At 34.6% G+C, this 27,158-nt stretch overlaps 6 protein-coding genes, 1 long non-coding RNA gene and 1 other non-coding gene across 11 annotated transcripts; 4 read left to right on the top strand and 4 right to left on the bottom strand.

Moving 5' to 3' along the window:
• Positions 1-131: 131 nt before the first annotated feature.
• LOC116142459 lies at positions 132-1,280 on the top strand. Its single transcript, XR_004129992.1, has 2 exons — positions 132-567; positions 1,178-1,280. It is a non-coding gene; the product is annotated as an uncharacterized LOC116142459 (long non-coding RNA).
• Positions 1,281-2,004: 724 nt separating this feature from the next.
• LOC116142458 (cysteine synthase 2-like) lies at positions 2,005-2,995 on the bottom strand. Its single transcript, XM_031427880.1, has 2 exons — positions 2,774-2,995; positions 2,005-2,543 (listed from the first exon to the last, which is right to left on the bottom strand). The coding sequence occupies exons 1-2, from the start codon at positions 2,929-2,931 to the stop codon at positions 2,321-2,323; spliced, it is 381 nt and encodes a 126-aa protein (XP_031283740.1). The 5' UTR covers positions 2,932-2,995; the 3' UTR covers positions 2,005-2,320.
• Positions 2,996-3,011: 16 nt separating this feature from the next.
• On the top strand, positions 3,012-4,295 carry LOC116142457. The gene is made up of 2 exons (XM_031427879.1): positions 3,012-3,621; positions 3,750-4,295. The coding sequence occupies exons 1-2, from the start codon at positions 3,505-3,507 to the stop codon at positions 4,029-4,031; spliced, it is 399 nt and encodes a 132-aa protein (XP_031283739.1). The 5' UTR covers positions 3,012-3,504; the 3' UTR covers positions 4,032-4,295.
• Positions 4,296-4,349: 54 nt separating this feature from the next.
• LOC116142455 (cysteine synthase 2-like) lies at positions 4,350-7,462 on the bottom strand. 2 transcript variants are annotated; one of them, XM_031427877.1, is made up of 6 exons: positions 7,214-7,462; positions 6,243-6,317; positions 5,944-6,087; positions 5,430-5,819; positions 5,117-5,352; positions 4,350-4,886 (listed from the first exon to the last, which is right to left on the bottom strand). In XM_031427877.1, the coding sequence occupies exons 1-6, from the start codon at positions 7,436-7,438 to the stop codon at positions 4,664-4,666; spliced, it is 1,293 nt and encodes a 430-aa protein (XP_031283737.1). In that variant the 5' UTR covers positions 7,439-7,462; the 3' UTR covers positions 4,350-4,663. The 2 variants fall into 2 exon arrangements, with proteins under 2 accessions (XP_031283737.1, XP_031283738.1); XM_031427878.1 differs by lacking the exon at positions 7,214-7,462 and adding an exon at positions 7,105-7,132 and having other exon boundaries at positions 4,351-4,886; positions 6,243-6,286.
• A 2,879-nt stretch (positions 7,463-10,341) lies between these two features.
• Positions 10,342-11,041, top strand: LOC116142460. The gene has a single exon (XM_031427882.1). It carries the CDS (start codon positions 10,578-10,580, stop codon positions 10,938-10,940), a length of 363 nt encoding a protein of 120 aa, XP_031283742.1. The 5' UTR covers positions 10,342-10,577; the 3' UTR covers positions 10,941-11,041.
• A 3,091-nt stretch (positions 11,042-14,132) lies between these two features.
• LOC116142461 (two-pore potassium channel 1-like) lies at positions 14,133-16,515 on the bottom strand. Of its 3 annotated transcripts, XM_031427884.1 has the most exons (4): positions 16,263-16,514; positions 15,762-15,854; positions 14,528-15,434; positions 14,133-14,449 (listed from the first exon to the last, which is right to left on the bottom strand). In XM_031427884.1, the coding sequence occupies exons 3-4, from the start codon at positions 15,424-15,426 to the stop codon at positions 14,287-14,289; spliced, it is 1,062 nt and encodes a 353-aa protein (XP_031283744.1). In that variant the 5' UTR covers positions 15,427-15,434; positions 15,762-15,854; positions 16,263-16,514; the 3' UTR covers positions 14,133-14,286. The 3 variants fall into 3 exon arrangements, with proteins under 3 accessions (XP_031283744.1, XP_031283745.1, XP_031283743.1); XM_031427885.1 differs by lacking the exon at positions 15,762-15,854 and having other exon boundaries at positions 16,263-16,515; XM_031427883.1 differs by lacking the exon at positions 16,263-16,514 and having other exon boundaries at positions 15,762-16,247.
• Positions 16,516-19,225: 2,710 nt separating this feature from the next.
• Positions 19,226-22,820, top strand: LOC116142454 (meiotic recombination protein SPO11-1-like). Its single transcript, XM_031427876.1, has 12 exons — positions 19,226-19,289; positions 19,418-19,517; positions 20,195-20,268; positions 20,399-20,500; positions 20,862-20,935; positions 21,352-21,368; positions 21,909-21,978; positions 22,056-22,092; positions 22,266-22,313; positions 22,426-22,484; positions 22,565-22,596; positions 22,700-22,820. The coding sequence occupies exons 1-12, from the start codon at positions 19,226-19,228 to the stop codon at positions 22,818-22,820; spliced, it is 798 nt and encodes a 265-aa protein (XP_031283736.1).
• TRNAC-GCA lies at positions 21,544-21,615 on the bottom strand. The gene has a single exon. It is a non-coding gene; the product is annotated as a tRNA-Cys (tRNA).
• Positions 22,821-27,158: the final 4,338 nt, after the last annotated feature.

Genomic DNA, 27,158 nt, shown 5'->3' with positions numbered 1-27,158 from the left:
TGGAAACGTGTCGTTAACTCTCATACATTATATACGCTTATTTTATCGAATACTTTCTCTTTTTAATTTTTATAATTAAGACATATGCTTGTTCTCTTTAGATCTTTATACTTCCGACTTGATATCACCACCGCCCATAATAAATTCTACCACCAACTAATCACCTCAAATCCCAAGACCTAAAGTGACAAAACTACCCTCCACACCATCAACAATCCAAAAACCAAACCTATCCCAAAGCAAGAGGGCAATCCGGGAAACAAGAGACTACACAGAAAGAAATTCAACACGCCGTCTTTATACCTTTCTAGGGCTAGGGTTCTTTTCTTTGGCAGAAGGAATTTATTCCCTATTTGTAATTTCATTTGGATTCACTATTTGAGCTCTTATAAATCAGACGGTCACAAACAGCTGGCTTTGGGGTTTGGTGTTGGTGATTGGTTTAATCTGATCGCTTTCTCTCTGGGCTTTAGCGCCCTCTGGCGGTTGAAATCCATGATCATCAGCGTCTCATGGAACCCTCTCCAGTGCGCACCACTCCTCCAGTTGAAGAAGATGATGAATGGGGTATGCAATTACAGTTCTGCCCTTTTCTATTTTCTGTTTGGTTCTGTAGAAATTTGGGATCTTTGTATGATATTTATATTCATTGTGCTCAATTGGGTTCTGTTTGATATGGGTTTTTAATTTATTTTTGGCTTTTTTTTTTTTTCATATAAATTGATATTTGATTGTGGGTATTGTAAATATGTGCATTATGTCATGTGAAATTTATTATTTGATCAATTTTGGTTTGAGTTTGATTGGTGGGTGATTGGGTATGTTGATTCTTATTAAAGATGTGTGAATTTTTCATTTTTTATGTTGATTTTATATGGGATATTTGTGTTCCAAATGCTATAGTTTTAAGCCTTGGAAGAAATCAAAATACGGGAGGCTGCGTGAAATATGTGTAGTTCTCCATGTTACTTGAAATTTCAGTTCTATGTGGATCAGATGTGTCTTGCGTTGCAGATGATATTTAGGATGCTATTTTTTTATGGGAAAACAGCTAGATATTCTCAAAACTTTTGGGTTATGTTTCAACAATTATTAGAAGTCATGTACTTTTGCATAACATTAATGTTGTTTTCCATGCACTGACTTTAATGTTCACCTGTGATGCTTGATGTGTTAGACACTGATGGATTCGTGATTCCAAGCTTGGGAATAGGAGACCCGGGTGAAAGTAAACCTGGTGGTGTAGAAGAGGAAACATCTAAACCTCCTTCTCCAAAGGTTATTCGAGAGTTTTATTTCTTTAAAAGGATCATTTTAAGGCACTATAGTTTATATGTTGAAGTTTTTATCAGACAATGTAATAGCACTTGATCAAATCTTACTTTTTGTTTACTCTACATGTGCAGGCAAAAAAGGAAGAGAATATCTACTTAGGACCACACGGTGCACCTCCTTCACAATCGAAGCAGCAGGAGCTGAACGCATCTAGCCGTAAGCAGCGATTTAAGCAGAAACTGAAGGAAGCGGATAGGAGGACCGCTGGGACAGGGCGGGAGAATAAGGTGGAAAATTTGAGAGAGCTTGTGGGTGGCGGAAAAGTAGGCGTCAACATGTCAAAGGGTACTTCCAAGGATTGGCTAGACCCTCATTGCCATGAGTCTCAGTTTGATAAGTGGTACCCCCAGTGAGTGGAGTTTTTGTTAGCATCACATATCTATCTGTTGACAAACTTGACTTGGTGGCAATCACCATCATATAAAATTAATCTCTTTGGAGATATCTTTTATTGAGGTTATGTATTTCAACAATAAGTGTTTGGTTAAACCTTTTGCAATGACAAACATTAAATTTTTAAGTCAAGGTATTGTTTGGTTTCTGGTTGTATGTCGAGGCATCAAGTTGTACTTCTGTGTTACCAATGTTTCATAAGGAGCAAGCCAATTTTTTCTTTATTGAATGGACAATGAAAGATGTATAAAGTCTGGAGTTCATAAATCAGTAAAACCAGTCTATAATACGGTGAGATGCAGTTTGGGTACTCTCCTTGAGCAAGAGAAACAGAAAAAATTTAACACTCTTGATTCTCTATCAAACCAAAATAATATGAAGTTTTACATATTCAAAGTAGATCGTCAAAAATAATCTCACCACTCAAAAAAATCATCATGTATACCTATTTTCAAAGAATGGATTTTACTTGATCCTCTATGATGCCATCAGAGAAATGCATTATCAACAAGTTTTCTGGTCAAGTCCGTGGAGGCGGTAAAAAGTTTGCTAAAGAATAAAGCTAATATGCTATTCTAACTCCGATAGAAGCTCATTTGATAGCAAGGAACTCTAGTCCAGCTGCAGTGGGTGTCAAACCTAGCTGGGAAAGATACTGAGCATCATAAAACTTACTCAGATGCCTCATCCCACTATCACAAAGAATGGTGACTATTGTGTGACCAGGGCCAAGTGACTGTGCCACTCGTACAGCTCCTACACAGTTCATGGCTGAAGAACTCCCGAGGAAGAGACCGTCATTCTTCAAAAGAAATCTGGAAAATAAAAGAGGTTACAGAGTTAACAATATGTAAAGCTTGAAAATCGTCTCTTGTTGATAACTTGATATAAGTAACTAGGTATATGTCATCTTTTCCATAAAAACGAAATTTATTATGTTGGAAAGAAGCAAAACCATTATTGATTTGATAAAATAAACAATTTTATTTTTTCAGAACTCAAAATTTCTTGTCTTCTTAACAATGAAAGCATAATATAGACTGACCTTGACATTTCAACAGCCTCCTTATCAGTGCCTCGAAAAGCTCCATCAAGTTTTGCCATCAAAAAATTTTCTGTTAATCTATTGATACCAATTCCTTCTGTTATTGTATCAAAAGGATTCTTCAGTCTTTTTCCTTCAGCTTCCTCTCTAGTGTACATCACCCCCCTTGTTACCTTATTGAACAAACTAGAACCAGGAGGATCAACCAGGAAGCACTTGATGCCTGGANTATGTAAATATGTGATTGTTTATACTGCATGGATTGAGCAATGCTTGAGTTACCTTTCTTATTGAAGATTTTTTTTGGGCCAAATTGAAGCTATAGGATGTAATATAACAACTTGTTGCACTTCCTTTTATTTGTATCATTTTTCTTTAGCCCTTTTTTCAATTTTGTATTTTGTAAATCTATTTGTTACTGCTAATTTTTACCCCTTTGATGATCTGAGTTTGGATTTTAAGTGGACTTTTATGCTCTCTAAATCGGTTTAGATCAGATGAAGGGAGGCTGCGTGAAATATGTGTAGTTCTCCTTGTTACTTGAAATTTCAGTTCTATGTGGATCAGATGTGTCTTGCGTTGCAGACGATATTTAGGATGCTATTTTTTATGGGAAAACAGCTAGATATTCTCAAAACTTTTGGGTTATGTTTCAACAATTATTACAAGTCATGTACTTTTGCATAACATTAATGTTGTTTTCCATGCACTGACTTTAATGTTCACCTGTGATGCTTGATGTGTTAGACACTGATGGATTCGTGATTCCAAGCTTGGGAATAGGAGACCCGGGTGAAAGTAAACCTGGTGGTGTAGAAGAGGAAACATCTAAACCTCCTTCTCCAAAGGTTATTCGAGAGTTTTATTTCTTTAAAAGGATCATTTTAAGGCACTATAGTTTATATGTTGAAGTTTTTATCAGACAATGTAATAGCACTTGATCAAATCTTACTTTTTGTTTACTCTACATGTGCAGGCAAAAAAGGAAGAGAATATCTACTTAGGACCACACGGTGCACCTCCTTCACAATCGAAGCAGCAGGAGCTGAACGCATCTAGCCGTAAGCAGCGATTTAAGCAGAAACTGAAGGAAGCGGATAGGAGGACCGCTGGGACAGGGCGGGAGAATAAGGTGGAAAATTTGAGAGAGCTTGTGGGTGGCGGAAAAGTAGGCGTCAACATGTCAAAGGGTACTTCCAAGGATTGGCTAGACCCTCATTGCCATGAGTCTCAGTTTGATAAGTGGTACCCCCAGTGAGTGGAGTTTTTGTTAGCATCACATATCTATCTGTTGACAAACTTGACTTGGTGGCAATCACCATCATATAAAATTAATCTCTTTGGAGATATCTTTTATTGAGGTTATGTATTTCAACAATAAGTGTTTGGTTAAACCTTTTGCAATGACAAACATTAAATTTTTAAGTCAAGGTATTGTTTGGTTTCTGGTTGTATGTCGAGGCATCAAGTTGTACTTCTGTGTTACCAATGTTTCATAAGGAGCAAGCCAATTTTTTCTTTATTGAATGGACAATGAAAGATGTATAAAGTCTGGAGTTCATAAATCAGTAAAACCAGTCTATAATACGGTGAGATGCAGTTTGGGTACTCTCCTTGAGCAAGAGAAACAGAAAAAATTTAACACTCTTGATTCTCTATCAAACCAAAATAATATGAAGTTTTACATATTCAAAGTAGATCGTCAAAAATAATCTCACCACTCAAAAAAATCATCATGTATACCTATTTTCAAAGAATGGATTTTACTTGATCCTCTATGATGCCATCAGAGAAATGCATTATCAACAAGTTTTCTGGTCAAGTCCGTGGAGGCGGTAAAAAGTTTGCTAAAGAATAAAGCTAATATGCTATTCTAACTCCGATAGAAGCTCATTTGATAGCAAGGAACTCTAGTCCAGCTGCAGTGGGTGTCAAACCTAGCTGGGAAAGATACTGAGCATCATAAAACTTACTCAGATGCCTCATCCCACTATCACAAAGAATGGTGACTATTGTGTGACCAGGGCCAAGTGACTGTGCCACTCGTACAGCTCCTACACAGTTCATGGCTGAAGAACTCCCGAGGAAGAGACCGTCATTCTTCAAAAGAAATCTGGAAAATAAAAGAGGTTACAGAGTTAACGATATGTAAAGCTTGAAAATCGTTTCTTGTTGATAACTTGATATAAGTAACTAGGTATATGTCATCTTTTCCATAAAAACGAAATTTATTATGTTGGAAAGAAGCAAAACCATTATTGATTTGATTAAATAAACAATTGTATTTTTTCAGAACTCAAAATTTCTCCTCTTCTTAACAATGAAAGCATAATATAGACTGACCTTGACATTTCAACAGCCTCCTTATCAGTGCCTCGAAAAGCTCCATCAAGTTTTGCCATCAAAAAATTTTCTGTTAATCTATTGATACCAATTCCTTCTGTTATTGTATCAAAAGGATTCTTCAGTCTTTTTCCTTCAGCTTCCTCTCTAGTGTACATCACCCCCCTTGTTACCTTATTGAACAAACTAGAACCGGGAGGATCAACCAGGAAGCACTTGATGCCTGGATTCTTTTCCTGTTAACAGGTAAAAGTATTTCAGTAACATCCCAATTATAAATGAACAACAAATGCAACGTAGGAAAGAATTTGACCTGGAGAAACCTGGAAACACCAGCTACAGTTCCACCCGTGCCAGCAGCTGCAACAAATGCATCTAAATGACCACTAGTTTGTTCCCAGATCTCAGGCCCAGTACCCTCATAGTGGGCTTGGAAGTTTGCTAAATTTTCAAACTGATCAGCAAAGAAACCACCGGTACAATCACTTGAGAAGATGGAACTTTTTTTGGCTTCATCAGATCCATGACCATTAATTTGCTCTAGCTCTTTGCCATTCACCTGTTCACCTTTTCTATGCTTTGATGCGAATTCATTTGCTTCCAATGCCCGTCTCCTAGCGATATTGACATAGTGATCTCTATGCGTGATTGACACTGGTCTTACTCTTTCAACAATTGCTCCAAGGGCCTCAAGTATTTGCGACTAGTGAGTTGAAGAGAGACAAAACTCAATGTCTTGCAGTAAAAAGAAAAATAAGGGCAAAGCAGTAGTGAAGAAACTAGATACGTACAGATAACTTCCTCACGCAAAATACATTAGTACATACCTTCTCAATAGCAGCATCATCAGGGATAACCACATGGCATTTGCATCCATAGGTTGGAGCGACTGTAGCAAGACTAATTGCAGTACTTCCAGCACTTCCCTCAGTGACTACTCCACCTCGACTTAGCTTGCCAGCTTCCAAAGCCTGTACTGAGGCCAAAATTAGAAAGCTTAACACAGAAAGGATAGAAACTATCAAGTTGTTTTCACTTTTCTCAAGTCTCAAATAAATGGAAAATCTCCAATTCACCTATTCTTTTTTTCTTCCCCGATAACAGGTAGTGAACGGAAACAATTTACCTCTTCAATTATCTTCACAGCAACTCTGTCTTTCACACTCCCTCCTGGATTCAAAAACTCACATTTACCAAGAATCTGAACAACCCAAAAAAGAAAAATAAATCAACAAAAAAATAAAATCAATATTCCTCCTAACATAGATTAGAAAAGAAAACAAATAACAAACCAATTAATCAAGAAAATATAATAAAAATCCACGTACCACTGGCTCTGGGTACTATTGATTTTAATAAAAAAAGAAAAAGGAAAAAGGATCATTTCTGCAATATATATAGACCTAGAATGGAAATTCCTACATATTTATAAATAATTGATACAAAAGAAAAAAAAAAAGCAATTCCAAACAAGTTGCTTCAGAGAAAGAATTGATGCTAATCTATGGTGAAAGGGTAAGCATATGTATATACCTTGTCTTGCTTCCAAAATTCATATATTATAAGTGGAAATGAGACAACATACATTGAAAAAACTAAAGCTTGAGAACAATACAGCATGGTATACGCAGGTATATCATCCAAAACTATATAAAACTTGAAATTGGTACAGATTGAATAAAACAAATCATACACACATATCTGTACAAACTTGTGATAACACATTCACAGTTCATGAATAATACAAAAAAAACAATGATCTTGATCCATAACAAGATAACAAAATGCAGCTTGATGAGAGAAAGAGAATGAAATCACAACTTGAATAAAACAAATCATATTCAAGCACCTATACAGAAATACATCACAAGTTCATGAATTATACATAAAAAAACCATTTTGAACCACACCCAGATAACAAAAGCACAGCTTGAAGAGCAGATGATAATAAAATCACAGCATCAATGAAACGTATCATACACAAGTACCTATAAACCGAAGCTCATGAATCATACATAAAAAAGTATGATTTTGAGACATAGCCAGATAACAAAAACGTAGCTTGAAGAGAGAAAGAGAACAAAAATCAAAACTTACTTCACAGCCAGTGGCCTCAGAAAGGCTGTTGATACGAATCAAAGGGGTGTTTCCAATGGCATCAACAAGTCCATTTCGTTTTAATTTCTTCTTCTTGTCGTTTTTGTTGAAAAATAGGGGCAACTTGGTCTTTTTATTGGATTTGGAGAGATAATAGTAAGATGCTATAGCTATGGAGATTGCAGCAGCGGCTACTATAGCTCCTGTGGGATTCACAGGCGCCATCGTGGCGGCTCGCTGCTGAGACCATCGAAGTTGTGAAAGTTAATGAATGTTATTGGCCACTACCGACTATGACTTGCTCTTCATTCTGTCATAACGACATGTCGGTTTTTCGGGTTGGACGACATGACGATTCCCATCAAACAGCGAAAAAAGAAATTTGTCAACCCCCGAGTTTTATTCAATGATCAAACCCCCCCTGAGGTTTTTCAAATAATAAAAATCTCCCCATCATTAATGAACCATTAAAAACTTACTTTTACGAGTCAATAACCTTTCCACTATTTTAACACTTAAATCATAGAAAAATTTAGGCACCTTTATTTAACTTTTCAAACTCTATCGTATCCTATTATCATATTCAATCGAGTAAAATATATATTTATTTTAATATTAACTATTTAATTTAAAACTCAATCATATTTTATTCAACTCAAAACAATTAATAATTACATTTCTCAATCAAAGTTTATAAATTAACAAAAACACCTGCACCCATCCAACTATTATTGGCAGCCGATCGTGTGTCATTCTGACGACTTCTAACCATCATCTCATGATGGTGGCTGGTTGTTGGCAATAGTTAGGTGGGTGGGGGTGTTATGTTAATTTATAAATTTTTATTGTGAGGGGTGTTTAGTGAAATTAACAAATAGAATGGGTTAAAAAATCGCTTGTTTTAGTATTGTGGATAGTATTTTTGAAAAAGTAAGAGTTGAGTGGTAATAACGAGATAGGATTTAAAAATTAACAAAAACACCCCCCTAAGTTTGTTAATTTACTAAACACTCATGTAATAAAACATTAAAAATTATAAAAACACCCCACCCATCCATTAAATATTGATAGCCGGCCACCACCGCCGAAGGATGGTCTTATCTTGGCCGTCATTGACGACTAGTTATGGTCGTAGATCTGGCCGTCAATAGCCAGATCTTTGGCCTTAAATCTGGCTGGAAAAGGCCATATCAACGCACTACCGGTCAGATCCGGTTGGTAGTGCGCTATTATACTAGATTCCAGCCACCTTCCGACAATGGTGGCCAGAATCTAGCAAATGTGGGTAGGGGTATTTTTGTTAGTTTTTAAACTTTTTTAGGGGGTGTTTAATTAAATTAACAAACTTAGGGGGTTTAAAAAATTGAATAAAATATAATAGTATTTTTAGAATAGGAAAACAAATGTGTATTTTAGAAAATATTTTTAAAAAATGTATCAAACACATTTACAGAATTCTATCATATTTGATTAAATCATATTTATAATATAATACTATTCTAAAAACTGAAACAAACGAAGCTTATATTATTTCTGAAACTTTCAATAATTTTTTGTTATTTAATTGAATCTCAAAAGAGTCAATATCATGCTACCTTTGCGTCCAACGAAAAAATCGAACTTAGGATTGTGGGTTGTGATCGTACTAGCCTCTTTGGTTTGTTGTTAGTTGTTACCGACTCACTATTGAACTACCCATAAGTGGGTTATTTTAATAAAATTTACTCACCCTTAATAAAACAGCTGACATGTGCTCATGAATCCAAGTCTTCAACATAGGGTCACACCAACCATATATTAAATTAAATTAAATGAGACTTCAATTAAAAAATTTGTTGGAAGGCGAATTATTCTCAATTGGAATAACTTTCAAAGCCTTGATTACTACACCATATACGCTTAGATCTTATCTTCCCCCCACTAACTTACAAAAACTTTAATCTAAAATCCCTTTGAATTTTTGTTTGAAAATTTACCCATAGCGGACACACCGTTTCAGTGATTGGACAAAAAGGGTATTTTGTACGTGGATTTAATTTTACTTGTGCAATGTCAAAATTGCCCTTCACCCACTAAATCTTATATTGTATTAGCACATATGACACATGCATTGAGTATGGTATATACGAGTCTATATAGTCTTGTATAAGTACGAACATAAGTACGAATTCGCTTTTCTTGTATAAGACTTACAAAAAGAGTATAATATCATGATGTAGGAGTAAAATATTAACTATAGATGCTCTCTTTCTTTTTTATTTTCTTTGTCTTCTTATACACATGTTAAAATTAGGAGTGTTCGGTTATAAGTACCCTACATTTTTTGAAGAAACTAAAACCGATGATTCCTTGAAATTTGAAACTAGAACCAGAACTTGAACAGACGGTTTCTTGAAATTTGGAATCGGAACTAGAATCGATGACCCCCAAAAATTTTTAAAATAGCAAAAAACCCCTTAAAAACTTACAAATACCCCCCCACCTATAACTTGTTAACAAAAATAAAATTACAAATTATAAATTCAAAATTATAAACTTCATTACTTTGTAAAGATAAATTCTCAAAAGTCAAACCAACTTATTTTAAATGTTATGAAATATAAATATAAATGTATTCACATTACTTTTTCTACAAAAGTTTTTATTAACCCCCAACTATTTAATTTTATTTTATATTAGTCTCGGTTCCTGATTCTGGTTCTTGTTCCTATAAAAACCGGAACTGAAACAGTAACAGATCCAAAAATTTAGAACCGAAACCTACCCGTTGACGGCTAGTTTTGGATAAAAACCAGGATCAAACCCCAGATACCCGTCGATTCTGGTTTTAATCGATTTTTTTGAACACCTTTAGTTAAAATAGTGATTAAGAGACTGGGACAAAGAACGATAAAGAGAGTGTTTCTAATATTTCTCATCAATATATTCTAATATTTCTCATCGATATAAGATTCATCCCAAACTCACTAATTCAAGAACAATCCAAAATTACCATCTATGTTTAAGTCATTAACTCGTTAACCTTTAAACCCTACAAAAGGGCAATTTAGGAAACAAAAGTTTACCCACCCATAGGAAACAAACACAACCAAACGAGTGTGAAAAGTGCCCTAACTATTATTATTCACTTCACAAATCCTCTCTCTCTCTTTTTCAAACCCAAAGAAAACAAACATAGAGATAGTGACTTCAAACATTTTTGCTTCAGGGAATCTCTGTGCACATACATAGAGATAATTCACAACAACAATAATTACAACCAATCAATCAAAATCATCCCCTCGTCTTCCTCTTCTCTCTCTCTCTCTCTCTCTCTCTCTCTCTCTAATACTCTCCCTCTCTTCAGTTTGAAGCAAAACCCTCCATGGAGATCCAAAAAAAGCTTCTCAAGTTCAAGTTCCATATATTGTTCACACTCAGTCTCTTGGGTTTGGTGTTTTCTTTAGTGATTTTTGCTCCAAGGGTCTTGACCATTTTGGCTTACTTCTGGCCTCTCTTTCTCTCCACTGCTCTCTTCCTTGTCGCCGTCGTCTTCTTCGGCAAGACCTCACTGCCCGCCGCTGATTCCCATATCGAGCACCACAAAGCCGCCGCCGAAGACATCCTCGGTTACGTTGCCGGCCAAGATCATGCCGTACAACATCCACCTCCACAAACTGAAGCTGAAGATGAAGGTGAACCAGTTCCTCAAAGCTTCCACCACACACAGAGTGGTAGCTCCAGCTAGTTCAATTTTTTAGTGTAATAATTTCTAACTCTTTTGTTTTTGTTGTCTTTCTAATGTACTGAAGTGTAGAGTATTTTGGGCAGAATAATAAACTTTTTTTTATATATATATATATATTTATTAATTATTTTATTAATTAATTTATTGGTTAGTTTTCAAAATGGGAATTAATAATGATGTTGAAATTAAATTTGTATATACCTTTAAGTGGGGCCTTTGATGTATATTGAATTATTGATGTTGATTATCATGATATTGATATTGACTATGATGAACGGTTGGGTCACATGATAAGCAATTTATTATTTGGTAAGAAATTAATGAAGAATTCTTCATTTGTAAGTAACTTTTAACCTAAAATGACCGTTTTCCATTTATGATCCAAAAATAATTTATAAACACGATAAATCTTTTAGTTCTATTTTTAATTTTTAATATTTGAAAAGACAGGTGAATATATATGATTATTTCACTAGAAAATGAGATTATATATTAGAAAAGAAATTTTAAAAGGGTTTTCAAATTTTTAGAAAAATAATATTACCTTGATTAATCTTCGTGAAATTATCTCACAACTATCTATTGTCATTAATTTTAAGGTAAATCATAGATAAAAATATTATTTTTACAAAAATCTATTATGGTTGTAGGTTCTTGTTCGTCCGGGTTAGCATGGGTGGGTAGGTTTGTAGAAAAATAATTTTGTTAATACCAAAAATACCTATATATGCTTTGAATGGACTAAATTTAATTTATTATTGTAATGATCCACGTAAGCCCTAAAATTCTTTACTATGTATAGATTCCTTAAAAAAATAAAATAAAATAAAATTTAAAATGAATTAAACATTAAAAAATAAGTGTTTAAAATTATAATAATCGTAGGAATTTTCACCTTTGTACTGTGGCTGTGTGCGTCACACATGGAGATGGGTAATAATTAATAAAGTAAAGCAGTGTGTTCAGGTGCTGCCCAATCTATTCTAATACTCTCTGGCGTTGAATTTGGAACGTTGGATACGCTGTGTGGGCCCAGGAGTTGGCAATGATATGATAAATCAGCTGACTTTAATTGATTGTGATCGTACGGTCAACAGCGGACTGATTGGTGAAGTGGGCCACTCTGATGGGTGGCTGGCTGTGATAAAAAGTTCAGGAAGTTGCATGATTGATTGCTTGTCATTTGGTATGGCATGTGGGGACCACCCAATGGCATGTTTCCACTCTCTTTCTGTCGTTAACTAGAAGCCTCTGGTTCTTCAAGAGAAAAATAGCAGTCGCTAATGGGTCAAAGGAAAAGTTTAATAAATGGAGAATATGAAGTTTAAGGGAATCAATATTTCTAGCAAATCTAAACTTAATTTAACTAGAAATGCTAGGTCCATAACTTTTTTTACAATCTCTAATGTAAAAGTTCGTAATTTATAAACTCGCAAATGTATCCCATCTGCTTACTATGAGTTCTATATGTCTATTTACGGACTGACTAATTACAAGTTATTAGTCCAATTCCAACCAATTTACAACAACAAACAACACAAAAATATGTCCTAAACTCAAGCTTAAATTCGGCCAAACACAAATGGAGGCAATGTCACACTTACTTGCAATTTTAGGTTAAGACAAGAATGAACACTTCAAGCATAAAAGAATTCTCCACCAACTTGAATCGATTCACCACAAAATCTCCTTGCCAAGACTTGGATAAAGAAATCTCAATAGGAACACAAAGTTCTCTCAATGGTTAAACCAAGTTTTTGATATTTCATGAACTAACTTTTACAAAGAGAATAATTGCCTTTATATAGGCAATTACAAGGTTAAAAGAGTAATAAACAAATACAATACAAGAAAATAAAAATTAATAAATATTACACAAAAATTACAAGCCTTCCATTCAAAATTAAGGCCATACCCATTTAATGCAAAAAGGGATATGATTCCCTAATTCTAGGGTTCATGTCTTTAACCACTCCATTAGTTGAAAAAACTCACTTTATTAGCCCAAAACTTGATTAATGATCCTAATCAAGTCTACTAATAAGGGTGTAAGAGATTGGGTCTTGAAGATCTTGCAATTGGATCCAATAAGGGTTCAAGTGGACTTTCTCCTTTGGAATGAGAATTGGGCCGAATGGGTTCACTTGAACACTTAGGCTTCTCTCTTGGTGGACTTGAGCTTCCTTTGTTGGGCTTGGACTTGGAATGGTTGGGGCCGAAGTGCTTGGGCTCTCTCTCCCCTTGGAACTTGCTTGGGCCGAATCTCCTCAAATGCTTTCCACACTCCACAATCCAAGTGTTTTAGGACTTGGAATGAAACTCTTTGATTCAACCGAATTAGCAAGTGTTTTAGGACTTGTAATTCCTTATCCACTCATGTTTACAAGTATTTTAGGACTTGTAAACGTATCAATTATCACGTCAGAGATTGTGAAATTGGGTTGTAGATTTAACATTACAATGATTTAACATCTTATTAGCATTAAATGCACCAAATTTTGTCAAAAGTCTATAGGTAAAGGTGCTTCTACAAGGATAATACTAGAATGGATGACTTCTTGGAAAACCCTAGTGTCGTGTTTGCCTGAAAACAATATCGGATCGAAAGGAAGTCTTGTGGGCTAAGTCCAAAGAGATGAGAGGCCCAATTATGGCTCAATAGTCTAATGTAATATATACCAATCCATTGTGGGTGAGAGAGAAGGAAGCACAAAGACAAGGTTTAGAAAGGAACTCAATTTATATCCTCATACAAAGGGACCACCCAAGAGCATGTTTTCACTCTCTTTCTATCGTTAACTAGAAGCCTCTGGTTCTTCAAGAGAAAAATGGCAGTTTTTAAGGGGTCAAAGGATAAAGTTTAATGAACAAGGAGGACTAAATTGTAAGCATATGAAATTTAAGGGACAAAATTGATTTCTACATAAATCTAAACTTAATTTAACATCTTATTAGCATTAAATTCACCAAATTTTGTCAAAAGTCTAAAGGTAAAAGGTGATTCGACAAGGATATTACTAGAATTGATGACTTCCTGGGAAGCCCTCGTGTTGTGTTTGCTTGAAAACAAAATCGAATCGTAAGGAGCCTAGTGGGCTAAGTCCGAAGAGATGGGAGGCCCAATTATGGTCCAACAGTATGATGTAATATACCAATCCATTGTGGGTGAGAGAAGGAAGTACAAAGACAAGGTTTAGAAAGGAACTCATTTTATTTCCTCATACAAAGGGACACCATTTGCTCTTAAACAAAGTTACAAGGAGAATTCAGAAGCAACAAGTAGTACAGACATGATACATTGACAATAATATGTTGACCATAGTTTTATGTTACAAGAAGATCAAATTCAGCTGTTGGTTTGAGGATTTTGAGCAAGAGTTATATCTGACGTCGACAATGTTCCCGATTGATCAACATCAAGATCCTCAAACTCCTTCAGTATTGGTGAAATATCTTCTTGGCAAATCTTCCCCATCTCCCTAAGCTTATATATGATGAATTCCGCGGCACTGTGGAAATAACCAGTATGTGTAAATGGGATAAGAGAGAGTAGAATTCAGAATTGAAAACAGGTGAAATGAGCTTACCTAACATCACCATCACCATCAAGATCGGCTGCCTCCAAATCTATGGCTGTCATTCTCCGATTAAGAACCCAATTGACCAGTTTCTTTTGTCTCTTTAAAGTGTTTAGCTCAGCAATGTGGAGAAAAAACCGACCTAATGATATGGTACTAGTCAGGATCCAAATGATTGCGAAAGAGCGACCCCCTGTAGTTGAGAAGCTCTTGTCACCATAACCTAAAGTTGTGATGGTAGAACAAACACAGTAGAATGCATCGACGAAGTCCATTCCTTCAACTAAGGCGAGGACGACTGTCCCAACGATGATGAGCACCGATATGATGATCAGAAACAAGATGCATTTGTACCTCAGTCCGTTGGTTTCAACCTCTTTTTGCATATCCATTGGACCAAGTTTTTGACGTCTATGTAGGGCCTTAATCAGCAAGATTTCCTGCTTCTCTACCAAATAGTCGGCTGCTTTGCTGAGCATTATACCACCTAGACCCATCCCTGCAAAGACAAAAGCACAGGCGAGTAGTTTCGCAAGGACACTATTAGGCACAAGGTCCCCATATCCCACGGTGGTCATTGTCACAATACAGAAATAAATAGAATCCACGATTCCATTGGTTTTCTTCCCGGTGATTTGGCTCTTCACACTGTAGAAGCATATGGTGCCTGCACTAAGGTACACACCCAAGTATGCAGCCATTCTCAAATAATGTGGATGGGGTTTCCCAAAAATGGATGCAGAGCGTTGAAGGTTGTTTAAGCCAATTTCTGCAGGAAGAAAATCAGCTGTAGGAGCACTTTTACAACGACGATATCGTCTTATCTTGGAAGTATTTTCATTACTTTTCGGAGGTGTAGGATCGACTAATCCTGAGAGCAATGACCGATTTGTACCGTTGGAGGCCATTAAAGGACCTGCAAATGGTCAGGCACGTCAAAAGTTAAAACTAGCTACATCAGTCAAGATGTTTCAATGCATCTTCCTATAAGTAATATTCGCAGAGCGATTAAATTTAACCTTTAAAATCATGATCACACTTAGCAGGATGCATATAAGTTCATTTATCTACACTTCAAGCATTAAACTCTCTAATTATCAATGTAATTCACTGTCGAGATATCAGCTAAAGCTCTATTTCTGTTCATCTAGTAAAAATACACCACAAATTATATATAAGCGGCGATTCTCTGTAATGAAAAAACTGGTACAATGTGGGAAAAGAACAAATTTTGAACACTCACAAGTGACAATATCTCTGAATTACCCCTTTGAAACAAGGACTGGCCAAATGATTAAATATCCCTCTTGAACAGCAGAAACAAGAAGCAAATTGTCTGCTTTGATTGAATAAATGATTAGCTGGGAGTTCTTTTTCAATCTTTTTCTATGGAAACATCAACTGAAACAACTACAATGGGACTTAACACGAAAAAAACCTTAACCAAACACAATTCCAACACATGAACGATCTCAACAGTGGTCATCATGATGAACTGATGATGATGATGAATATTATTATTATTCACTTAACTAAATGCATGATAACAGCATCAAATTTGCCTCTATAAGCACCAAACATAAGAACAATAATGGAACTATAACCAAACCAAGTAAGCTAGATGGCTTCATAATTAACAAAAAACAAATGGATATCCATAAAAAGAAGTGTTTAACAACAACTCTACCCAGATCTAATTAAAGACTTGTGTAAAAGAGACTGTGTTGTGTATTGTGGTACTTACCAGTTGGAGTAAAGCACCTACTTTTAAACCCAATTTCCAAAGTGCTTTCAGAAGAAGGAATTCAGTGAGCAACTTCCTTGAATTTTCCAGGAAAATTCAGAATTTTTGATCCTTTCTGGATTTCTTGTCCGGTTTTAGTTGTGCAGTTAGCCAAGTTAAGCTTCTATATACTTATATAGAGCTAAAAACTGAGTGTTGTTCTGTGATGTTTTGGACTGACAACATGAAGCTGTTACTTGTTAGAGATACGATCCAAGAAAATTGAACGCTACAGCAAAAGGTAAAAGTTCATCTAAAAAGAATAATTGATCATTTTTTAAATTAATATTTTTATTTATTTTTTAACTATAAACTTCATTGATGAATGTTTGATTAACGATTTATCGGTGTTAAATAGAAATAATTAATACTTAAAATATATAACGTGATATATCAATCTCACTTAAAACTTTCTCGTAACAACTGAATCAGATTCTTACATATGTTATAGATTCTATTCTTACAAATTTGATGCATGATTTTAAAAATTATGAAAATATATATACATAATGTTGTTTTCGTTATAAAATAAATAAGTTATCGATGGTAGACAGAGAGGATATATTTAGTCGGTTGTGCTTTTTCTGTTTGTTTGATTGTGAATGTGAAAGGATGATTCTTAGCTTGGAATTTTTACAAATCTTGAAAGGGAATGAACTTTAGTAGAATTTAGATGTCGGCAATTATTGATTTGTGATTTTGATGCAAGAGTTGTTTGTTCATGACCCCATACGGTTGAGCTATAATGTTTATACAACCTTTCGTATGGGTTGCCATTTCTCCACTTACCACATTTCATTGATTATTCATGTTTATGTGCATCTATTATTACATGGGCATGAAAGGAAATTAAATTTCTCAATGTACCCACAGTTGTCAAATCACGTATTCTATCGTGTATCAAAAACTTAGGGTGCGTTTGACTCCCTATTTTTATCTATATTCCAAATCCTATTCTTCAAATATTGTTTGGCACATTGTTTCAGAAATATTACTATATTTTTTAATTACTTTTAGACCTCTTAAGCTTATTAATTTCATTAAATACCCCCAAAAAAAGTTTAAAAATTAACAAAAACACCCCCATCAACCCATACTTGCTAGATTCTAGCAACCACCGTCGGTGGTAGCCGAAATCTGTACAACGCCTTACACCATGACTAGAAATGGCCGGTAGTTCACCGATTTGGCATTTTTCGGCTAGATCCACCACAGATTTGGCCTTTTCATCCACCACATATCTTACCAAAGAATAATCAATATGGATCTGTGTCGTAACATATCTTTAGCCTTTTCTGGCCGTCGACGGCCACATTTGGCCGTAGATCTGGCCTTTTCCAGCTAGATCCGTGGTGGATCTGGCTGGAAAAAGCCATAGCGACGTGTTATGACACAAATTCGACCGGTCTGTGTCGTAATGTAATTTTCGGACCAGATTCTGGCGGTGGTGGTCGGAATCTGGCACTGCGGGTGGTGGGGTTGTTTTTGTCATTTTATATATTGGGGTGTTTAATTAAATTAGCAAATCTAGGGGTTTTTTATTTTTATAAATTTTTAAATTTTACCTCGTAATACTCTCCTATTCAATTACCCAATATTATTACCAAAATCCTATCCAAAATAATAAACCAAACATACCCTTAATTTTTTGAATCCTGTATCACGTATCATATCGTATTGTAGGATATGCTTTTTTCAAAAAAATTAATAAAATAATCAAAAAAATTTAAAAATTAATATCATCCCCAAAATCAATTAAAGAATTTTGTGGTATTATTGACTTTAAATTATGGTATTACATAATCAAAATTAATCACAAAATTAAGAATCTATATTATTTTCTCTCAACCATTCATATCATTTCTAAGATCAATGTCAATATTTATATCTCCACTTGTATTATTATTATCATGCAAAATGGGCAACACATGTTTTTCTTCACCTTCTCTATGCAAAATGGATAAATTTGAGCAAGTTTTAGTGAACCGAAATGGGTGACTCGGTTCCGACCCAAAATTTTATTTGGGCCTTTGGCCCAAATTAATAAAGTCGTATTGATTTGTATCGATATTTTTAAGGATACAAACGGATACGTATTATATCGTATGATACATATCAATCTATCAAAAGGTTTATGATACACTATTTGATACGTATCGTTGGTGACCTAAATCGAATCGTATCGTAGGATACTAACCACAACTCTGTTTTCTAATGTTTGAGATTGTGTTCATACTAAGTTTACGAAAAATCACCCTTGTGTAACTCAAGTGGCAGGACGAGCTGGCATGTGTGGTTAAGGCATACTGTCTCAGGTTTGAATCCTTTTGATTCTTAGGATTTAAGTGGGTGATCATAGTGATGGATGCTGTGCTACTCACTTATAAAGATTAATCGAGGTGCATACAAGTTGACTTAGACACTCTGTTTTTTTTTTTTTTTTTTTTTTTTAATTATGGAAAAGAAATAAGGAATAGGAATGGGGATTGGGATATCCGATAGGAGGTTTCGAATTCCAATGGAACCAGCCAATACTGTGTGGTCTGATGGACCGTTTCGAAACCAATTCATGTTTTAGGTCTGCATAGACCGTTACGAAACAGATTCATGCAACAAGTAAAGTTTTATCTGTATAAAACTAACGATCTACGAGATAATATAAATAGATATGTTGACTGGATACAGGTTAATTTTGGAATTAAAACTAGTTTAGTTAAAATTACATGTTTTTACAAAATATTTAAGGGTTAAATTTAGTATTGAGGTTAATTTTCACAATGGGCCTGATACTGGGCTTAATCAGCCCGTTAGAATTCTCGGCAACGGGCCTCCTGTCCAAGCCAAAATTTCCGCGCCGAGTAAGGACTATAAATACATCCCAATTTTTGAAAACACTGGCACGAAGAAATCAAATTCTAGAAAAAATGGAGGGAAATCGTTCGAGCTCACAGTCACAGCAGCACCGCGATCTGCTTCAAAAAACCAAAGGTCTTAGAAAACAAAATCAGAATTAAAACATGAAAAACACTTTTATTTCACTATATATATATATTGAATATTTGTTTTTGTTTTTGTTTTTGAATTTGTATATAAATATACGTGAAAAACACTTGCAGAGTTCACTAGATCAATCGTGAAAGATCTAAGCGAGGAACGATCACCGTTGATTTTCATCAAACGGTTCAGAAACTACTGCACGAGTCTCGATGCAACCTGGTTCGATTATCTATTCATTCATTTCAAATTTTAGTTTATTACTATAAGATTATGATAGTGCATATATTATTGAGGAGGTTTTTCAAGAATTAAGATTTTGAAGCGAAAATCTGAGGAAGGAATAGTTGTTTATTAATTTTAGGTGCTGTTTGGAAGTGTTTATACACTGTTAAAAGTGTTTTTACATAGTAGATAAAGTAGCTTTTGAGATTAAAAGCACTTTCTAGAAAAGCACTTATGCAGACTTTTTTTCTTTTAAAAAAAAAAAAAAATTGAGTTTATGATTATTTGATCATGATTATATGCAAATTACTAGGTGTCTCAATAGTTAAAATTTATAATTAACTTTTGAGGCGGTGTAGTTGTTAATTGATTTTAGCTGCTGTTTGGAAATGCTAATACATTGTCAGAAGTGTTTTATTTTATATTTTTTTTTGAAGTAGACTAATTAGATTAAAATTCACTTTTTTTGAAAAATACTCTTATGCCATTGTGTGTGTTTCCAAGCGCTGCTGTTGATTTATGAAGTGATTGCAGTTCTGATTTTTCAAAGTGCTTTTGTACTCTTAAAAGTATTTTTGTAGAGTAGATAAAGTAGATTTTGACACAAAAAGCACTTATGTAAAAAAGCATTTACGTGAGTCTGTGTTTCCATGCGCTGCTGTTGCTCTGTGCAGTGCTTGCAGTTCTGATTTGTCAAAGGGATGTGATATTCTGACACTGGAGAGACAATGCCACGTGCATAGAATCGGTGAGTTTATTAAGTGTGATTAGCATATATAATAGAGTTTCGAACTTGTTTGATCAAGTGATTAACGAGCTTTTGTTGACAAATTCTTGAGGGAATCGAGTTTATTGGTTACTTGATGATTGTTTTTTAGATGTGTTGTTGAGGGTGCTACTGGCCGTTCAACAACTTCTACAAGAACATAGGCATGGCTCAAAGAGAGATATATACTACATGCATCCATCTGTGTTTTCAGGTGAATCTAGATTAATTTCCCGCTTTAAATTCACGCTTCTGCTATAACTTGCATTGTATGAATTATGATTCAGTGACTTGACAAACACTGTGTATTTTTGATCAATTATGATATATAGCAGCGTTTATATGCTAGGACTTTGAATGGTACAATGATTATCCTCTCATTTCCATAACCCTTGCTTTTCTGGTATATCTGTGATTGTATTGTCTAATATTCTGAATTATGTAGTGTGAGCTATAAAATAAGTGAAGCTTAAACTTTTGAGATACTATGAACTTGTCAGTTTCAAAGATGTCAGAAGTTTCTTTTTAATATTCCTACTCTTCCACTGTTAAGTTCTTTTTATTTGGCTATGTAGAACAATCAGTTGTGGACCGAGCAATCAATGACCTATGCATCCTTCTGCAATGCAGTCGCCACAACCTTAATGTGGTTGGTATTTCTATCAGTTTCAGAGTTTATATTTCTATCAGTCGCCACAACCTTGTTTTTCTAAGTTAACTGAATCAAGGGAAGCATAGCGCATGCAGTACAATGCCTACTCTTTTTAACTAAATTTTGATTTTGTTTATTTTCCTACAACCACCAACCATATATACATGAAAGTCCCATAGATAAAATGTGGCTGCACAGCATTATTACTCCTTTCAAAATGTCATCAATTTCCCTAAATTTGGTGATTTGAAGATTGAGTTCTGGTCTAATGGTTGAAATAAATATACCTTGGGATAGTTCAACGGCAGTTGTCCTGCTCCTGCATTTTTCAGTTAATTGTAAAAGCTGTAACATTATTTAGAAGGGATTTACTGTGGTTGAGTAATTTACTTTATGTGAACTCCTTATGGCAGGTGTCTGTTGGAAAAGGGTGCGTACTTCTTATCAGACAGATCCCTATAAGATGTGAAGATATTCAAACCGAATGCTTTTTTATATATAAATATATATGATGAGTTCAAGTAATTTTAGCATACAGATACATTATCTGAACGGTAATTTGGGGAATTTTTTTCTGAATTTTGAAAAAAAATATTTTTGTAAAGAGGGCCCAACCGGGTTCGAACCGGTGACCTCTTGATCTGCAGTCAAATGCTCTACCACTGAGCTATGGACCCTTTTTGTGTCAGTTATCATTACTGTTTAAATTAAAATCTTCACGTACGGTTATCATATTTACAAACTACTGTTCCCCTAAATGCTCGTAAAACCTGATGAATGAACAATGCACTTAAACCTCAGGCAGTTGTGATTATGAATTTGGTTAATCGGAGTTTATAACTTTATATCAACTATTTTATTTTGATTCATAGCTGCTCAATTGCTCGTTTCTTACATTCTCATTACTCAAGCTACAACTTGAAAAACTTGGATGTCTAAATGTTTATTGATACATTTCACTCTATTGCAGGTTGGTGATGGGCTGGTTAAAATTCGTGGAAGCTGGAAGGAAATTTGACTGCATAAACAATCTTAACACTGTAAGAATGACAGAACATATTTATAATTTGGATGTATCATTGACAAGAATATAATCGTTTATCTTATTTATTTGCAGGCCCACCACATTCCTGTGCTCGTTGAGGAAGTCAAAGGTATCCAGACTATTGTCATTATAATATCTACATTTATTATCAATGCCTTAAAAGGAAATTAAAAAAAACCAGTAGGGAGCTTTAAATTCTTTGATTATACCAAATCTCTTTTTTCATGGTAGCTATATGATATTGACCCTTGCTAATGTTCCTTAATCCTTGCTTCTATGTAGATATCATTAGTGTGGCACATTACATACTGGTTGTTGAGAAAGAATCGGGTAAAGGGTGTTCTTCTTAATGTTCATGGTTTCACACAAACCAGTAAAAGTAATTTTTATTCTAAGATTGCTCTTATTGCTAAGTCACTGTTATTGATTCCTCGGAATGCAGTGTTCCAGCGGTTAGCCAATGACCGGTTCTGTACCAGAAACCGCTGCATTGTCATCACTGTAAGTACCTATTAAGCACAAATTTTGTTTGTCCTCTATTCAAAGTCATTTATAAATACATGTTCTTCTTGCCTATACAGGGAAGAGGGTATCCAGACATCTCCACAAGAAGGTAGAAAACTCTCTTTGAATAGCCATTTTTACTACGCTTGTGCATTAGATTCTGTTTCCTCTATGTCTCCAAGGCCCAAGTTTGTCACATTTTATTCTATCAGGTTTCTGCGTCTCCTTATGGAGAATTTGCATTTGCCTGCATATTGTTTGGTAGATTGTGATCCGTATGGCTTTGACATCCTGACCACATACCGGTTTGGTTCTATGGTATTCTTTTGTTAGCTTCACATTATCCAGTTACGGTGCCATTGCCTTCCATTATTCACTAATATGACTTGAATTTTCTTGTCAACTTCTCTCAATTTGTTCTGAAGCAAATGGCCTATGATGCAAAATTCTTACGCATCCCAGAGATCTGTTGGCTGGGGGCTTTTCCTTCAGATGTGGAGAAATATGGTCTTCCTCAGCAGTGTCTCCTTCCTTTGACAGCCCACGGTGAGACAGATTTTATAACTCCCAATTTCGGAAATTCATTTATTTTAATTATTGCATTTTTCACTAGTTTACTGGCTTCCTGCATTTCTGGATAGATAAGAAGAAAACTGAAGCCATGTTACAGAGATGCTACCTGCAAAGAGAAGTGCCAGAATGGAGGTAAATTTTTGTCACATTTTATAATGTTATGCTGTCAACTTCAATATATTAATACTGAGCGGATGCTTTCCCCTGAAAGGTTTGAGCTAGAATTGATGCTGCAAAGAGGAGTGAAATATGAGATTGAAGCATTGTCCGTGCACTCACTTTCCTTTTTGTCAGAGGAGTATCTACCATCTAAGATTCAAGGTTGTCTCCAAGCATTTAATATTTTAGATGATATATGTGAAATGTAGAACGAGAAAGTCTTTAGTGAAATGGGTGCATCCAATTACATTGTAGGTACAAGCCATGCTTATTTACATGGTTTGTTGTGGTTGGCTGGATATAAATATCTCCGTCTTACTCTATTTTGCAGCATTGGATAACTTCTAGAGAAGTTATAATGCACCTTTTACATCTCAGGCTATGACCAAATGTAGATATTCCGATATCAATGAGATTGGTTGTAAGGTCGATTGCCCATTGTATTTTTCCTTTACAATTTTGCACACACATTCATGTCATTGTGAATTCCCGAAATATAAGTGATACTGACTAAATTTTAAAGCCAAAGGGGTGAATTTGATAAGACTACGAGTTAAGAGAGTTAAATGATACTTGGTAAACGTTAGGGGTCTATGAAAGCTATAGTACACTTTGGGGTTTATGTGATTTTGACCAATATTACTAAAAATAACAAAAAGGAAAGGGAGCTTAATTCTAGATTACGAATTAAGGAAACAGGATCTTATATTTTAGGAAATTAGAATTTCATTAACTAATTGGAACTCTATTTTAATTCATAATTTATTATGCTAATCTCTTTAACCATTAACAAGCAAAACTGCCCTTTAGAAGTTGATTGTTTCATGCCATGGAGTCCTCTGCTACAATGGTCAGCTAAAGATTTTTGTTTTTTGTGTTTGAATTTAACTGGATTCAATCTTTTCTTTCAGTTTCATCTCATTCCTTCTCTCTTTTTCTTCTATGCAGGCTTGTGTTCTGAAAGTGAAAATCCACTGTGAGATTTGTAAGGAGAAAGTGATGCAAGTATTGCAAAATCTACATGGTACTTTCCATGCGCTATATTTGAATAAATTTCTCAGATACGAACGTGCTAATTTTAAAATCTCGAATAAATATTTTTAATGCGAGAGTCTGTTAAAAGACAAAATTTTAGCAAAAGAATGAAATAATGTCACATAAGCTATATGTATGTTTCACAACACATACTGATTTTTTTTTTTTTTAATGGTTGTATAGGGTGTTATTCTTTTGTGGTAGATGCAGAAAAAGGGACAGTTGAAGTTCAAGGTAAGGTGAATCCAGAATTAATATTGAGGATTCTAGGAAAGAATGGGACACATGCAGAGATCAAATCTCTTAGATTTAATAGTGATGTTCAGAAAAATCAGTATTTTTATGATGGAGAAAATAGGTTCAGGCTACCATGGGAGACCTATCCATATCCAATGTTAGGACCACAATTCATACCGCCGCAACCACCACCACCATCATTGTTTCCGTTACCTCCACCGCCACGACCGGTGCCACCAGTCAGGATGCAGCGAGAGGTGCCCCCTGCCTTCCCAAGTGAAATGCCTGAGTCTTGTATCCTAATGTAAAATGATATGCTATAAGGTGCTTGATTTTTTGCCTCTTTTGATTTACTAGTTTCATGAATCCTTCACTTTCGTTTTAAATTATTTGAGCTTGGAGGCAAAGAGGTGTTTCATTATGAATGTCATAAAATTTTCATTGAAGCACCCTCTGATTGATATGGTGGGTTGAAATAAAAGATGTTATGTCTCTTTCAAAAGCAAATAGGACCCATGTCTTTATTTTAAGAAGTTTCAGCTCCATCTGAGAATCTCTGAAATTGGACTTATCTATTCAATCAAAATTATCACTTTCCTTTTTGTTTAAAGTAGAACACAATATGGATCATCAGAATCTCCCCATCAAAGTAGTAGAACTTTTTTTCTTTTCTTTTTTCATTCGCCAATGAACGTGCAGAACATGGCTACTTCTACTGTATTCGTCTCTTATTGATGAAAGGTTAGTGACTAGTCATGGACTTTAGCCAATGAAAAATTTAGGATGTCCGCATCTGAGAATTACTCTAGTTGTGTGTGAAATGATGAACAGAAGGTGCTAGGGAGGGAAATTTCACATCATGACATTTGGACCGTTGTGTTGCAATAAATTTCTTAGTACTTTTATCTGTAGAAATTTCTTCAGGATTTCACATTTTGAGTCGGCAATTGGACTTAGTCTTGTGGATTGATACAACCTTGTTGTTTGTGTGGTTTAGCTCCAAGAAAAGGTTTGTGAACATTAAAGCATTAGTCATATTCATCATTAACTAATCGTGTAGAGACTATCAGATGAAAGTTGCAGGACCTTGGGAAGAATCCTCCGATGGACGGTGTCGGCCGTTTGCATTCGAAGGGTTTGTTCATGTCCAGAAATCAACATATCATCCAGGTTTGATCTCCCTGGAAGCTATGTTATGCTAGGACCTTGAAATTTGTCTTCCAAGTTGAAAGATTTTTCAGTAAATTATTGGTAATTAAAAATGATGTATCTGGGTTTGTTTAGGCCAGTTTGTGATCAAATCACAGACCCCACTTCATCAATGATTATAGATTGAACAATTTCAGGATCTGGACATCCTGAATTTAATTAGTCTTTGTTGGCACTCTAGGTGTATCACCTCTCATTTGTTAGCTCCATTCAACTAGAGTTATTATAGTTTCATGTCTTTGCTCATTCATTCATCAGCCTAGCTGGCTGACTGATTAGACACTCACCCCATGACTCATCCATTACGTGGACACCTTACACAACTCGAGATGTCTAAATTTTAACATCTGGTACTTGTTTATTGTAAACATCGACTTGAAAGCGTGAATTAATCGATAGCTGCAACCTTTTTGAGTTCCTCAGACTAATTTTTTTTGGTCAATTATGTATTATTTTTTTAATAATATTATATATACAACATTCTCATACAACATTATATGATAAGAGATGAATGAAAGAAAGTTTAATTTTAATTTAAAATCAATTAATTATATTTTACCACTTAATATTATATGAGAAATGTTACATAAAAATGTTGTATGTATAATATTACTTATCAATTTTTACATATTATTTATTAATTGTAAAAATCGACTTGAAAGCATAAACTAATAGATAACCATTGTCTGTTCGAACTTATTAGATAATGTTTAGATGAATTCTTTATAATTATAAATCTCAGCTCTCACTTAGAGTATTTTTAATGGTGCTCTTTATTTTAAAAAGTATATTTCATATAAATAAAGAATATTTTTATTAATTTAAATCTAATAAATTCTTTAAAATTTAAGAGGGATAATATATTTTTTTCTTAATAGAAGAGATAAATCATAAATAAAATGTATAGAAACTTGTAATTTATTATTTAAAATTAGGATAGAAAGTGAAATTTAACTCACTAATTATGAAGAGTCAAACTCACTTGTTAATTTATTTTTAAAGAATAAAGAGTTTATTAAGCTCTTATTTCTATAAATAATAAATAGTTTATATCATATAAAGAGTTTTATGCTCTTATCAGATAAAGTTTAGATAAACCGTCTATAACTACAAATCTCGGTTTTCACACATGGAACATTTTTGTCCTTAAAAAAAAAAAAAAACAATTTATATCTGTGAACATGAATTAACTTTTGTTAACGTAAACTAATTGAGAACCATTATCTGTCTGAACTTATCGAATAAAGAATTTTTGAGATGATTGTTCTATCATTCTACCAGAGACTTTTAATATGTCTAGGCAAAGTCTTTACTTTTACTTCAAGATAGGTAAGGTTTATAATTATAACTATATGCATTGCCACCAACTTAGGAGGAGGGGGGGCCAGAGGGGGCCTTCTAGATTTTACACAAACTGATTGATGTTTCAAATTGATGGAGTGAATCAAATTTGTATCA

The sequence above is a fragment of the Pistacia vera genome, unplaced genomic scaffold (assembly GCF_008641045.1).
Source record: "Pistacia vera cultivar Batoury unplaced genomic scaffold, PisVer_v2 Contig409, whole genome shotgun sequence".
Classification (NCBI taxonomy): Eukaryota; Viridiplantae; Streptophyta; class Magnoliopsida; order Sapindales; family Anacardiaceae; genus Pistacia; species Pistacia vera.
This window is presented reverse-complemented; position numbering and strand designations above follow the sequence as displayed.